Raw genomic sequence first — 15,193 nt, forward strand, 5'->3', positions numbered from 1 at the left:
TGTTTACAATGCGAATGCAATGGAGCCGTGATAGCCCAGTGGATATGACCTCTGCCTTCGATTCTGGAGGGTGTGGGTTCGAATCTGGTCTGGGGCACGCACCTCCAACTTTTCAGTTGTGTGCATTTTAAGAAATTAAATATCAAGTGTCTCAATCGGTGAAGGAAAACATCGTGAGGAAACCTGCATACCAGAGAATTTTCTTAATTCTCTGCGTGTGTGAAGTCTGCTAATCCGCATTGGGCCAGCGTGGTGGACTATTGGCCTTACCCCTCTTATTCTGAGAGGAGACTCGAGCTCAGCAGTGAGCCGAATATGGGTTGATGACGACGACAATGCGACCAAGTGAAATTAAGACAATGAGAGGACATAAGTTTCGACGCGCTAGTGTCATCTTGACTAGTATAAATTATATTTCCTTGCATCCTTGTTCATATATGATAATTAAACAAAGGTAGTGTCCTTATTTGGTTGGTAACTATGCGCACTATTTTTAAAGAAAATTAAAATAGGAAGTCAAAAAAGTACTTCTTATTATTCGTAATGCCACCTCAGACCTCCATCTTGGATATCTCTCATTCCTTTTTTGTGCGCGGTAACTATCGCACGCGTCTCTTACAAAAAAAAAAAGAAAGAAAGAAAGAAGTTTTTTTCGTTAATATAGTTTATTTTCATATGCCTTCAAAGGTAAAGTGTAAAATCAGTGATCAGTGAAGATTCGAAAAATATCGGAAGAGAAAATATCTTCGTTAGATTTTTTATAGTCCGACAAAGAAAGTTAGTGAAGTGTTTGCCGATGATATTTCAGTCCCAGTGAATAAAAATATAGTGAAGTATTTCATTGCAGGAAATAATTGTAGATTAACGAATTAATCATAATATTTCACTTTTTTCATAATATTCCAAAATATCCGATGTATCCGGGTTGACTGCGAGTTTTCAAGGATAACGGATGGAAAATTTTTTAACTGATATTAAGGAGGTATCCGGGTTGACTGCGAGTCTTCAAGGATAATGGTGGGCATACGGATTAACTGCGAGTTTCTAAGTTTGCCATAATACCTACTCCAAATCATAAAGAGATATTGGAAAATCTGCCAGTATTTAATGTTATTGCAATTAATTACAATTGACTGTGAGTTTGGGTATAATATTCTAAAATATAAGGAGATATCCGGGCTGACCGCGAATTTTCAAGGATAGTGGTGGGCATTCGGATTAACTGCGAGTTTCTAAGTTTGCCATAATACCTACTCCAATTTACAAAGAGGCATTGGGCAAAACTGTCGGTATTTAAAGTTATTGCAATTCATTTCAATTGACTAGGAGTTTGGTTATAATATGCTAAAATATAATGACCGAGAGTCTTCAAGGATAATGGTGGGCCTTCGGATTAACTGCGAGTTAATAAGTTAGCCATAATACCTACTCCAAACTATAAAGAGATAGACAGGGGTTGACATTTTATTTATAAAATTTAACCAGGGTAGTTTTCAACCATAACCTAAGCAGAAAATACGTACAGTCTAAATTAGATTTAACGTTCATCTGCAATCACAAATAATTTTTATACCCGCAAAAATTTTTTTTTCGAAATAAAATAGCTTATTTAGATAAGATACCGTAGTAAACGTATACTGCCGTGATTCAACCTCGAAATCGTTTGTAGTTGTACCAGACAATATAAAACTGAGGCCTATATTGGCCGACAACCCTGAATAAAATAAGGACTTAACTGAGCCTAAACTTTCAAAGGCTCCCGCCTCAATTAAATCATCTGATTAAGACCCAGAAATAAAACAATTTCATAGAGACGGATACACGTCTCCATCCACGTTCGATGCACATTCGATGCACGGATATTAAGGTGAAAATTTATACAAATTGTTAAGTCCGCAATTCTCAAAGCTGAATGCAGAAATTTCTGCTTCTGTACTGGACGTAATTATTAAAGCCTTATAAAATAAAGTATATTTCAGCACAACTGTGCATAGTCATCAATGCCATCAAAAAAGGCATGTAAACCTAAAATCATTACCCTTCCTTTTGGCTTCGCCGTAGTCGGGTAAAAAGGTCACGACAACGTTAAGGCCTCAAAAGCAATGTTTGCAACGCTTGCCGCTTGCTTTGTGACTCTCACCATAAATAATTTTAAAATAGAATGCAACTGCTAAGTCCTACTTTATGTATTTTTTTTTTTTTTTTCAATTAATATTAATGTGCCAGAAATGGGACATTTTTTGCTTATTGGTGATGATTAAGGCCAACAAGGCTATTGAGAAAAAGGTTTTCTTTAGAAATAACTCTGATGACCCTGACCTCGAGGGCCGACCTACCTACGACTTTCTACCAGGGAAACTGGCATGCGGCCACCTTGTTGTTAGGTAAGCAGGGCGCAAGGAGGATACAGGAGACAGACTATATACTTCGCTGCCCTTTTTTCAGCATCAGTGCTATCGCCATAACGAACTATCGCCTTGCATAAGATCTGTGCCCCGGCGCAGACTCACTATTAGCAGACATTACCTCGTACGGTTACAAGTTGGTTCCAATTTTTTTTACAGTAGTTGGTTAAAACAACTAACAAAAACGTACTACTGTATTCGATCAAACATGGCTACTTTGCGCCATTACGTAGTAAAATTATTCAGTCTTCAAAATACTTTTTTACTAACTGAAAGCAAAAAAAAAAATACTTGAAATAATTTGTAAATAATTGCCACATAGCCCATATTAAAGTGACAATGCACTTCCAAATAAATATGTAAATTAAAAATAATTTTACCATAATAATGAAAATTTTTACTTTATTTTCAAAATGAAAGATTAAAGAACAACTTGGGTAATATATTAAACAACTCATATAATAATGATCGAACTTCACTTGGAAGTTCGTTTGATCATATAATATCGTTGATAAATCCCCAGAAATAGTTATTTAGGTATGAGAAGCAAAATTGATTTTAGTGCGGGTCGAATACCTAGCAAGTAAACGACTTTAGGATTCAAAAAAAGAATCTTAGATTCCGCGTCGCGTCGGTCGCAATGTAAAATGTCCAGGCTAAAATTCGGTCGTTGGGTTAGGATGTGATTGATTATTAAACATCCATACAAACTGTGGTAAAGTGGAATCAATAGAGCATTTTTCCTCGAAGTCCTTAAAAACAGCTCCGATTCTGATGTTTTTTTTGTTAAGTTTTTTTTTGATATATCAGAAACCTTTTGGAGTGGGGACGGAATGATTTATATTGTTTATAAAATATCTATGATAGTATATCCACTAGTAGTTACTAGTTAAGTAGTTAGTTAGAGCGAAACATTTTTCATAGTTATAAGAATATAATTTTTTTTATATATTTTTTTAACTTCTTGTTAAATATTTTCCTTTAAATTCCTCTGTAATTATTTGTTATATAAAATATATGGGTACCTACCTGATGTCATTTAACTTTCAAGTTTACCTCAAAAGTTCAAAACTTTAAAACTGGCGCTCTATCTTTTCTGATTCGCTGCGATCGCCTAAACTTTTACTAAAACCATTTGTTAGAGCATATTTTTAAATCAAATTGTATTCAAATGATCTACTACCTATATAGTTTTATTAAGCTGTTCAAAGCTTTAAATAATAGGTAATTATTTAATATTTTTTGTTTTGACAAAATGAAACGTTTGACTCGAGAGTGGAGGCTGGAAGTTGGAACGTTGTCTCCCGCCCCGCGCGTAGCTGATGTTGTGTTGTGTTGTCAATCAAACAAAAATATTTTCTTATCGAACTGCGTTATTCAAATAAGTTTAAGTATTTAAAAAATAATGAATTATATTGTAAACTACAGTAATTGTAGTATTTACGTCTTAAAGCTCAATATGTTGGAATTTTGAGTGTTTTAAAAATTGGTGGCAAAAGTGTCGACAGAGCTCGCAAAGTGGATACGATTGTTTGTTGTGTATTTTAAAACGAGTACAAAATTAAACTTGCCAAATGCTTCCATCTATGCCAATATTATTTACCAGGGACAGCCAAGATGCATTCGGAAACAAAATAGTGCCCAGCACAAGTTATTTAAATCAAAATAGTGAAACAAACACCATTGTTCAATCTCAGGTGAGTCAGAGTTCGTGTTATTAAATGTTAACTTTCTTTGAGTTTCCTTTTATTCATTCGACATTCATATTATTTTACGTAGTTTTTATATTATTGTACATGTTTTAAAACGCTAAAATTGTGATTGTATCCTCGAAATTTCGTGAAATAAACGTCGTTAAATTAGACGTATTTGCAATGCCATGTCTGCCATCTTCGTTTCGTGGATAATATTTTTATGATAGTTTTATTTTGTTTTAGGCTCCTATATCGAAGACAGAAGATAAACCATTGGACGAAAAACAAAATAATGCATACAGTAAAACGGATATCAATAAAAAAGGAGAGCTATCTAAATTAAAAACTGAGGACAACTTGAAAGAAGCAGGTAAACATTGCACTAGACTTGGATCTTATTGGCTAGCCAATAATATTAATAATTTATAGTAAATCTGTGTCATATTCTCACATGATGAAGAGTTTTTTTTAAAACATCTATTGCTCAAATGAATATATGATGTGACATAAAAAAGTCTACATGAAATACTATTATAATTTATACAGCAATGACCTATAAATGCATTTAGTATTGTACTTTGAGCTCCTACTAAATATCTACATTGGACATTTGATTAAGATTACTTTGTATATTAGGTAGTAGATAAAATTTGTAAGATCATTAAATTTTCTAGTTTCCTTGACCCCATAATGGTATATTCAGCTTAAACATAATCTTAAGTTTGGTGCGTTCTATCAAATGTATTTTTTATAGAACTTGATGCCATACTTAACATATCACTTTAATCCTTTTTGCCCCTAAAATTAATCAGAGTTAAAAGGAATCAAGGAAATAGCTTGATATGACCTCAGCAAATAATAATTCATGTATTTCATGATATCACCTAAAATGTTTCTCAGATAGCATGGGTACGGTGACAGTTTGTTTCACTTTTGGAAGTTTTCTGTGATTTACGATAATAGTATGTATTATGAACGTCACAAGGCAACTGTCACCGTACCCATGTTATCTGGAAAACACTTTAAGCAGCACATCATGCAATGTAAAATCTACTAGTGAATGCAGCACTGGCCTCATATTTAAATTTACATTGAGCATCATATTTTGATATTTTGTATGATGTAAAATAAAATTAACTTTTATGATATAAAAAAATTTAATGCTACGTGCATTAAGTTTTTATTATTGTCATGTATATGAAGCACCTTTTTGATATTTACAATACACTTGTTGTTCTTTGTTTCTCTATATTTTAAACCAACTTAAAAAAAGGAAAGGAGGTTTATCAATTCAACTGTTTAATTATTTTTTAATAAAACTAGATTACACATTGCTTATCACTTTGCTGGAAATTCAGGTTAAGTATATTATAAAAAACTGAAAAAAACATTGTCCTATCATCGCTAACATACCTGATTTTAACTATCATAGTCTGTACAAAATTATGTCTCTTTTTGGCAATAGAATTGGGCTAAGAATTCCATTAATGTCTGTTTGTTTATTTCTTTTATGATTATTTGCTGATAATCATTGTGATATTTTGCATAAACATTGTCAGGCATACAGAAAAGAACATAATTGCTTCAGAAAGACAGAAAAATATGTCATTATGCTTGATTTTTATTTCCATTTTCAGCTTTAGTTAGGTCATATTACACAAAAATACAGACAAGGTTTGCATCACACTCAGCGTCACCGACAAATAACTTTGTACAGTTTAGAGAGATTCTGAGAACATTTGACCCAATGAAGGAGACACCTGTGGATCTGTATAAAAAGGTGGAGGAACTATTTGGTGCTACACATAAGGATATTGTGGAAGAGTTCCTATTGTTTCTGAAGCCCTGCCAAGCTGCATCCGTTGGCAGATTTATGGACCACTTTTTGCTATCACAAATGAATGTTTTTATAGAGCTATTACATGTAAGTTGCATTATATTTTTCGAATTTTTTTTTTTTTTATTCTTTACAAGTTAGCCCTTGACTACAATCTCACCTGATGGTAAGTGATGATGCAGTCTAAGATGGAAGCAGGCTAACTTGTTAGGAGGAGGATGAAAATCCACACCCCTTTCGGTTTCTACACGGCATCGTACCGGAACGCTATATCGCTTGGTGGTACGTCTTTGTCGGTAGGGTGGTAACTAGCCACGGCCGGAGCCTCCCACCAGCCAGACCTGGACAAATTAAGAAAATCTCAATCTGCCCAGCCAGGAATCGAACCCAGGACCTCCGTTTTGTAAATCCACCGCGCATACCACTGCGCCACGGAGGCCGTCAAAAATATATTTATATGTTATTTGATTTATGGATAAATATTTGTTTACATGACACTGAAGCAGATAAATGGATCTGGATGAAATTTGGCACACCACAAAGCTATATATTCAGTAGGGTTATGACCACACTAAAATATATTAAGACAAGAGAAAGACTTTGACAGTGATAACTTTCACTGTAAACGGGTACAGTGAAAGTATCTGTAAAATACTTCAGTAATAAAAACCACCAAAACCACCAGGCTTAACTCTTAGCTTTATTGTAAACAGAAGGGTAATGGTTGCCTGTAACATTACTGGTTTAATAGCTATCACTCAGGTTCACAGGCACAGGGTGGCACATAAATATAAATCAGGCAGGCCATCTACTTTTTCTGTAACTTTATTACATTTTTACTTTGATTTAATTTTTTTTTTTATTCTTTACAAGTTAGCCCTTGACTACAATCTCACCTGATGGTAAGTGATGATGCAGTCTAAGATGGAAGCGGGTTAACTTGTTAGGAGGAGGATGAAAATCCACACCCCTTTCGGTTTCTACACGGCATCGTACCGGAACGTTAAATCGCTTGGCGGTACGTCTTTGCCGGTAGGGTGGTAACTAGCCACGGCCGAAGCCTCCCACCAGCCAGACCTGGACAAATTAAGAAAATCTCAATCTGCCCAGCTGGGGATCGAACCCAGGACCTCCGTTTTGTAAATCCACCGCGCATACCACTGCGCCACGGAGGCCGTCAAAATTTCCACAGACACCTCTGGTCATAGTTTGTCGACTGGTCTACAACAACAACAGATTATAAAATCTTTTAATATTAACTACATAGAACAAAAAATATATATTGCTATTGTCGACATAATATCTGAAGAGGCTGCCTCGCCGCACAGACTCGCTGATTTTCAGAGTAAATAGCAAAATAAATTTGTTGTTCATTCTACACCATGAAGCCAATATAAATCCTCCTCCTTTTCAACTATACATACTTATTCACTAGGATAATAATATATTTGCACAGCGAACGAATATTTATACTTTAATTAAGTAATCCATATAGCTTATAAATTTCTTAATCAGCTTATAATTCTGCACAGCAATTTTAATTCTTAGACTTGAGTTATGTTTAGGGAAATATAAAACTTATATATGAAATGCAAAATTCTGTTTTAAAAACTGTTTGTGCTGTTGTTCAGCACGGCTATTCTCTAACGATGTTTTGTATAACTCGCAAGTGCGAGTTTCGAATTAACCGCTATCTTTCTCATTCTATAGTGTCGTGCTAAACAGAGAGAGATAGAGGTAAATTCAAAACTTAAGTGCGAGTTATAAAAATATCATTACAGAATAGCCTAACTGATCCCAATATTACAACGCGCGTTTTTGATTACATTTTCATTTTTGATTATATTTTGATTACTTGCGCACGAGTCAGTGAGAGTCAACGCAGCGCTCAGAGGAAATTTAGAGGCTGATGATCAGTTCGTTTGTTTGGTGTTCAGTTAAACGCGGACTTTCATAGCAAATCTCTAACAATTTTGTTAATTTTCGTAATTATATATAGTTTTAGCATTTCAAATGAGTGTATTTGATTTGAATAGCCTCTTCGACGTCCATTTTCTAAGGTCTACTGAAATAGACTGACCAGTGTGAAGAGTTGTGATTCGCTCCCCCCTAGAATATTGTTGTACCCACTCCTAATACTGTCTTTTCTTGTTGGCAGGTATACAGGGTGTCCCATAATTAATGAATAAAACGCAAATGGTAGATACACCACCTAAACTAAAACTAATTTGAATAGTTTTCCTTCTTCAGTGACTAAGTTAAATATTTTTTTTCGGATTTTTCAAGTTTTTCTATCTTGAATCAGTTTTTTCAATGCTGCAGCTGCTTTGTATGGTGTATCTACCATTTGCGTTTTATCCATTAATTATGGGTCACCCTGTATATGGGTATTTTAAAATATCGAATCTTATCTTACGTTAGCGATCTCGACACGACTCTGAATAGAGCATTGTCATGTAAATGTAGGACACACGTTCCAGAGTTGAAATATCTTACTGTTACTTATACTTTTATCTGTAAAATCCATCGAAAGACTGCCATCTTAAACTCAAAAGACGATCGCCTTGATATTTCCGGCCGATTGTCATATTCTTTGACCTTATATGCCACTCCATGGATTCTTGTTTTGTGTATTCTGATTCATAATGGTGAATCCACGAGTATTTCATGCGCTGTTATTTTTGTGGTGTGAGCATTCTTCGCTAAGATGATCATTACGAATTAGATAGTCCCATCTTTATTCGTTGCTGGGAGTTATTTTTTTTTTAGCCGAGCTTATTCTGTTGGAATTATTTCGCCTTGTAAGCCAGTTTTGGCGTACGCGCCACCAAACAAGTCCCTTAGACGCGGCGCTAACGTCTTACAGTGGAATTCATAGACGTTGTAGGGGCAACCCTAGGGGATTATTAAGGGACCCGCTGAGTGTCAAATTTTCAAACAAATAGAGGTTAACTTCGACTGAATGATTCCCTGGGAGTGCCCCTACAACGTCTATGAATTCCACTGTTAATGGCGCTCATTGTCATTTGGTAATGGCGGTCTTATTGTCATTAATTGTGTAAGGCGCTGTCAATTTTAGTGCAGGTTTTAGCCGCGAGACTTCTTTCGTGGCGCGGTGTCTAGTGATTATACGTCAAACGTCTTCAAGAGATTGCTTTGCTTCTTGCTATCTCTTCTAATACGGTTTGAAATGATTTTTCTTGTTAACAAGGAAATTACGATGCGATATTAGTTTTTCTTGCACTGTCTTCCCTACTAAGTTAATTAGTTGTCTATTTCAGCTATTTCGAGATCTTTTCTTAATCTTAATCATTATTCGGTAGTCACAGATTACGAATGCCTTTCGTAGTTCGTGAAGGATTACGGTTTTTATATTACGGATTACGGATTAGTAGGCGCATATATTTCATTAATTTCTATAATATATTTGTCGTAGATTTTAACACTCCTTCATACAAATTTAAATATGCCTCTCTGCTCTCAGACTCTCCTTATCACAGGGTGCATTATTTTTGAGAAGACTTCCGTAAATTCGCTTTGCAAATTATAGATTAAAGTTATAAGATTGAGGTAATTAAGTTGATTACAAAATTAGAAATTCTTTTGCAGACATCATTAGGTCGCAAACCAACGGTGCTCAGGAAGGTGATACGTGCCATGACAACCGGTATCAACAGTGGGAACAGTGCAGACATGAAGTCGAGGGTTCTGCCACATCTGCGCTCCAATCCGCGACTTACGCAAATATTTAAAACACTGTTTCCTGATGAACGACCGCCTGACAGGTAGGTGTTCTTTCATTTGCTTCAGTTTTTAATAAGAATTTGTTCGAAAAGTCGAGAGATGTTGGGGTTCCAAAAATGACCCCGCCGCCACGTGGGTCGTCCTTTCACTTGTGGTCTCCGAGCCAAGATCACATTTCGTCGGTGACTCCCGACAACCGGTATCAACAGTGGGAACAGTGCAGACATGAAGACGAGGGTTCTGCCACATCTGCGCTCCAATCCGCGACTTACGCAAATATTTAAGACGCTGTTCCCTGATGAACGATCGCCTGACAGGTAGGTGTTCTTTCATTTGCTTCAGTTTTTAATAAGAATTTGTTCGAAAAGTCGAGAGATGTTGGGGTCCCAAAGATGACCCCGCCGCCACGTGTGTCGTCCTTTCACTTGTGGTCTCCGAGCCAAGATCACATTTCGTTGGTGACTCCACAAAACTTGTATAGCCCTTGACAGTGTTGCTTTATGCAGCCTAAAAAGAGTCAATTGCAATTCTGTACCATATATACCTACCATACCTATACCATATACCTGCAGCTGCAAACTGCAATGCACAATATTTTTCATAATGACAAGGGCATGCCATGAAAACTGTTCCTTTTCGGGAACCATTGGTGAACGACATAAACCTGCTTCAGTAGTCATCACCTGATGGAACCCAAAGGCAGATGCAGAATAGATGGGCGGTTCGACTATATGAGGGCGTCTCTATTTGTAAGCGTCTCAGTTCTGTGTTTGGAGTTCCTACATAAGGCCTACGTCTGGCAAAGGTCGTCTAAGTCATGATATGATCTATATGATTGTTCATTCAGTTAAATCCTACATGTCGAGAAAAACTAGTAATCAGAGCGAAATTAATGGTAATAATTTATAAAACGAAGAGTTTTGTAATTTTAAAGGCAACCAGCTTCATAGAACGCCACTCAATCGTCTCACACACACAAATAACATTGAAATTGAGGGCTCCATTAGTACACGCATTGGTAATTTTGAACCTGCTAAGAATAAAACAAATGAATAAAACACATCTGTTAAATCGATGTGACTTTTTGGTTAATAGCATTCGTAATGACAAAAATATGTACTGAATAAACTTATAAAAATTAGTGAATTGTTTACAGTGTATATGAGACGGGCACAGATGTCCTAGATGAGAGTTTTCTTGAATGTGATAAGGGATACGATGTATGGGAGTTTGAAGACAAAGATGACACAAAGAAGACAGACGCCAAAGTTCTAGACTCAGAGGTAAGAGATAACATAAGGAATTTTTTACATCAAGCGTTTAAAAAATTAGTAGATATTCGAAATTTGAGAGATCAAGCATTTTAAGAAGAAAAAAAAAACGTCTTTATTTGCAAAAATGATTACAGAACGAACTAGTCGATTGCCTGTGGTTTCCACACTAAGTGACCTGTGCCGAGACCAAAAACGAATATGAAACGAATGTTCAGACTAATCGTCTAATGTTAACTGCCTATAGTTTTAAGGTAAAATGATAGATGAGCAATTTATTCTAATGTGCAACAAATACAAACGATGCCCAAAGATAATGATGATGATCACTTGTTGCTTTGAAATATGTAATCTAAACTGACGTATAAAGCCAATTAATATTATTTACAGTACTTACACGGCAGAGTCTTCCTTCAACACGGCAGACTTTTACGCACCGCTTGTGTTAACTATCCATTCAGTAAAGAACCCTATAGATCTCACGCGAGGAGACTTGCGCCCGATCATTGCCTATCCCCGCCTGAATCAGATTCTGAACACGCATCGCCCAAAAGAAACATCAAAAGTGCGTGCAAAGTTCCACAGAAAAGATCGAGGAAACAACTCAAATCTCCCACAAAAAATGTCAAAGACGTTAATGGCAACACTAAAAAAGAGTGTATTACAATTCCACTAAATAATGCTAAAGTTAAAGCAAAATATCAAAAAACTAAAATTAAAAAAGAGGAAATAACCCAGAAGAAAAAAGAAAGTATAAACAAAAATGCATGTGTTAAAAAAGATTATGAACATAAAGTTAAACAAAATAAAGTCGAAATTAACGATTTAAAACTAAAGCAAGTTAAAGAAGAAGTTCCAAAAATTGAAAATAAAAGTTGGACTCGCGATGAAGATAAAACAATGTTAGAAGTTTTAAAAGGAGAACCGGGCTCTGAACTCGTATTTATTAGGATAAGGGAGTTATTGCCGCATAGAACTACGAAAGAAATCAAAGAGAGATTATGTCATGTTATGAGTCTTTTACAACAAATGGCAGTCAGTGAAGTGACATAGTTATACATCAAATGAATTTAACACTGTTAAGCAAAGTGGTATTTATAATTTTATATATTAAAGTAAATATTTTTTAATTATTACATTTTTTATTGTGATTCCAAATTAAATCATTACATAAAATATTTCCAAAACTTAATGAATGCTTAACATGTATATAACTAATCAAATGCCTTTTAAAAATCGCATTTTTGTTTTTTAAATATTTCTCCTAAATCTGTCGTGTCTCCCATCAAGCGTCTCAGAGAACGTGCTCTGTCGAGAACGAATGAACTGACATTTTTTTGAAGGTGTGTTGGAGATAGTGATGCATCCACAACAGTAAATTTACTTTCACTACCTTGGTCAAATAATTTGGAATCTTTTAATACATTCTGGAATATTTTGTCTACCTCTTCATCAGAAAAGCATGTACACAAAAAATCGCATTCTTGCTCTGAATATTGGGTACTCTTATCTCTTGTCTTGGTTTCAATCTTCGGTGGGGGTAATGGTGTTTGCCTCCTTTGGGCAGTCTTCACTAAAGTTTTAAGTCTATCAACTGGACAGGTTTTGTAATAAGGTAGATCAATCTCTTCGAATGGAGACATATTTCGCATGTAAACTGGTAAATGTTCTTCTAAATGTTTTTTTGCTCTTTTTGGACACCTGCAACGTTTAGGTATTATATAATCTAGATAACTTTCTAATTTCGGTTCCCGTTCGTGTTCCAATTCTACCTCTCGCTCAGTAATTTCTTCACCATAATCATTGGCTATTGTCAAGTCTTTTATAACTTTTTTTGCCTTTTTCGTATCATTCTTTAATGCTTTTAGTGAAGTCGTAGGTTCTTTTTCAAGTTCATATTCATATTTACAATTGCATACTGACATACTACAGAGACAGCATATTCGCATGTTTTCCATAATTGCCAATTCATTCTGCAATACTTGCATCAAAGAACTTTCTAATTTTAGTTCTTGTGCCTGATTGGATAATGTGCATTTGACAGGAATGTCAAATTTGTAGTCATGATCATCAACTAGGTCATCGTCATCTCCGCGGTGGCCATCGAGGAATTGTTTAACTTTTTCAGTGAAAGTTTCAAGGTTATCGCAAGCCGCGTATAAACATCGTTTGTTGACGACGATAACTGGCAACAATGATGCACTGGATGTGCAATGCTCTGGACATAGATCTTGATCTATTTTCGGTTTATAGCCTTTATCACAGAAAAGAAAAAATGGATGTGGCTTAGGAACGGGAGCATGAAACGTCGATTCCTGAGGGACAAAAATACTTTCGGATCTAGGATTATCCATAGCCTCGCTAAGTTGTAAAAGCATTAATTTTTCCATATTTAAGAAAAAATCTGCGTATTCTGGCAAACTGTTTAAGCAATACTTAACGAAAAGTTGAAATTTTTTTACAACATGGCATATCTTTTTTTGCCATACTTTAATGAAATCTTCTCTTTTTACTTCCTTCTCCTTTTCAAGTCTTATTTCGAAATCTTGCATTTTAATTTGTTTTGTTAAAACTTTAACAATTTTCTTATGTTCGTGTTTGGAATGTTCCATGTGTTTTTTGCACTCTTCCCGTTCTTTTAATGCTACATATACTTGGCATGCTAAGTTTTGGTATTCTAGAAGCATCCGCAACTTTTCAACAGCAACACGTTTTTCGACATTAATAACATGAATTTTAGTACTCATTTCGGTGCGAGCATTTTCAACAGTGTTAATAAATTGCTTTTTTTGTCTAGCTTTTTCTTTCGACATTTTAATAGCGAATCTGTCGTACAACATAGTTGCTTGCTGTTTAAGAAGTTCTGCGTATTGATTAGACATTTTAATAAACGTCTCTTCTTCGACACGTTGAATCTCTTTTATAGCAGCATCAAAAAGTAATGTTTCTATACTGGTTATGGATGTTGTATATATCATACTAAATTCATGGAAAGCTTGTTGGATTTTCGCTGTATTTTGTTTAGCTTGATCCCTCGATGTTTCGTCCCATTGTTTGCTACAACTTGCCTCTACAGTTAGCTTCCATTGAGCGTCGCTTTCTTGAAGAACCCTGCGTTTCTCTTCTTCCATAGCCTTATGGTGATCTTGAACGAGTTTGTCGCCAAACCTGTCAATGCTGATGAATCCTAACTTGCTAAGGTATTCATGCTTTATAGGTTTCATGACAGCTCTCCCTTTTAATAAGTCTTCTGGGGGTATAAACCAGTCACTACCACCACCTTTTAGTGGTGGTTCTAGGCCAGCAAGTACTTTAAGTTTTGGTGTCATGGATTTAAAATATACGTTGGCGAGGGCTGGTGTCATCCTCTCTTTCATAACAGTCTGAGTTGGAACTTGCTCATTTTCTAAGTAATGTTTTCGGAGATAATAATTTTCACTTAAATTAAGCATTGCCGTTTTAGATTTTTTATAAAATAAAATATGAATAATAAATTGTGTATCGTCAAATCCAATGTCAAAAAATATCCATTGTAAGTGACAGGGCCCTGATTTGGGTAAGTCAACGTAAGTCAATCATAGTGAAACATTCAAAGAGTTTAGTTGGAGCAGTTTTTAAAGTAAAACTTCTTTGGGAAGTAAGCTGGTGAATGCGTTACGAAAAGTGTAATCGGGATTGGCGAACGGGCGTTGAAAGAACTAAAGAAATTTTATTTCAGTCGTGTGATCTAAAGCACTAATTTTATTTTTCAATATTATCACTAAACTGTTGAACCGATTTGGATGAATTTTAGTATAGAGACAAATTAAACCTTGGAGAAGAACATAGGTTACTTTTATCACAGAAAAATCCATGGTTTTAATTAAAACTAAACTAAAAATTAAAAAAAAAATTGAATTAGACGCGAACGTCTATGAATTCCACTGTAAGAGAAGAAATGAGCAACCGAGAGAGTCCAACAGGCATTGGCACATTTTTGTGCTACATTTTGCAGCTGTCTAATAGGAACATAGATTTATGTCTCGGACTCTCGGTAGTGTAATAAAACACTAACTTTAGCAGTTACTCGGTTGAGTTTTGAATTGTCCATTTTTTTCGTTTTCAAGGCACTTGCCGTCGCCAGTTTTGTATGCTGCCAGGGCGCATGCCCCAACTATAACCCCTAAGCTAAGCAGTGGCGTAGCTAGAGGGGGGTTACAGGGTTACAACTTATGTGTCAGATTTAGGAACTAGGAGAAATTA

The 15,193-nt window shown here is 35.4% G+C and overlaps 2 protein-coding genes across 2 annotated transcripts; one reads left to right on the plus strand and one right to left on the minus strand.

Moving 5' to 3' along the window:
* The first annotated feature begins 3,691 nt into the window (after nucleotides 1–3,691).
* On the plus strand, nucleotides 3,692–12,084 carry LOC112055400 (uncharacterized). Its single transcript, XM_024095485.2, has 6 exons — nucleotides 3,692–4,102; nucleotides 4,343–4,469; nucleotides 5,737–6,023; nucleotides 9,546–9,721; nucleotides 10,837–10,963; nucleotides 11,342–12,084. The coding sequence occupies exons 1-6, from the start codon at nucleotides 3,980–3,982 to the stop codon at nucleotides 12,002–12,004; spliced, it is 1,503 nt and encodes a 500-aa protein (XP_023951253.2). The 5' UTR covers nucleotides 3,692–3,979; the 3' UTR covers nucleotides 12,005–12,084.
* Nucleotides 12,085–12,171: 87 nt separating this feature from the next.
* LOC128199204 (uncharacterized) lies at nucleotides 12,172–14,403 on the minus strand. Its single transcript, XM_052887660.1, has one exon. The coding sequence runs from the start codon at nucleotides 14,401–14,403 to the stop codon at nucleotides 12,181–12,183; it is 2,223 nt and encodes a 740-aa protein (XP_052743620.1). The 3' UTR covers nucleotides 12,172–12,180.
* Nucleotides 14,404–15,193: the final 790 nt, after the last annotated feature.

This window comes from Bicyclus anynana, chromosome 20 (genome assembly GCF_947172395.1).
Source record: "Bicyclus anynana chromosome 20, ilBicAnyn1.1, whole genome shotgun sequence".
Lineage (NCBI taxonomy): Eukaryota > Metazoa > Arthropoda > Insecta > Lepidoptera > Nymphalidae > Bicyclus > Bicyclus anynana.

Bases quoted from the DNA above. Each gene is read 5' to 3' on its own strand.
- LOC112055400 (XM_024095485.2), top strand. From the start codon at position 3,980: ATGCTTCCATCTATGCCAATATTATTTACCAGGGACAGCCAAGATGCA. The intron at 4,103-4,342 runs GTGAGTCAGAGT...ATTTTGTTTTAG, and splicing joins ACACCATTGTTCAATCTCAG to GCTCCTATATCGAAGACAGA. The intron at 10,964-11,341 runs GTAAGAGATAAC...TATTATTTACAG, and splicing joins CCAAAGTTCTAGACTCAGAG to TACTTACACGGCAGAGTCTT.
- LOC128199204 (XM_052887660.1), bottom strand. From the start codon at position 14,403: ATGCTTAATTTAAGTGAAAATTATTATCTCCGAAAACATTACTTAGAA.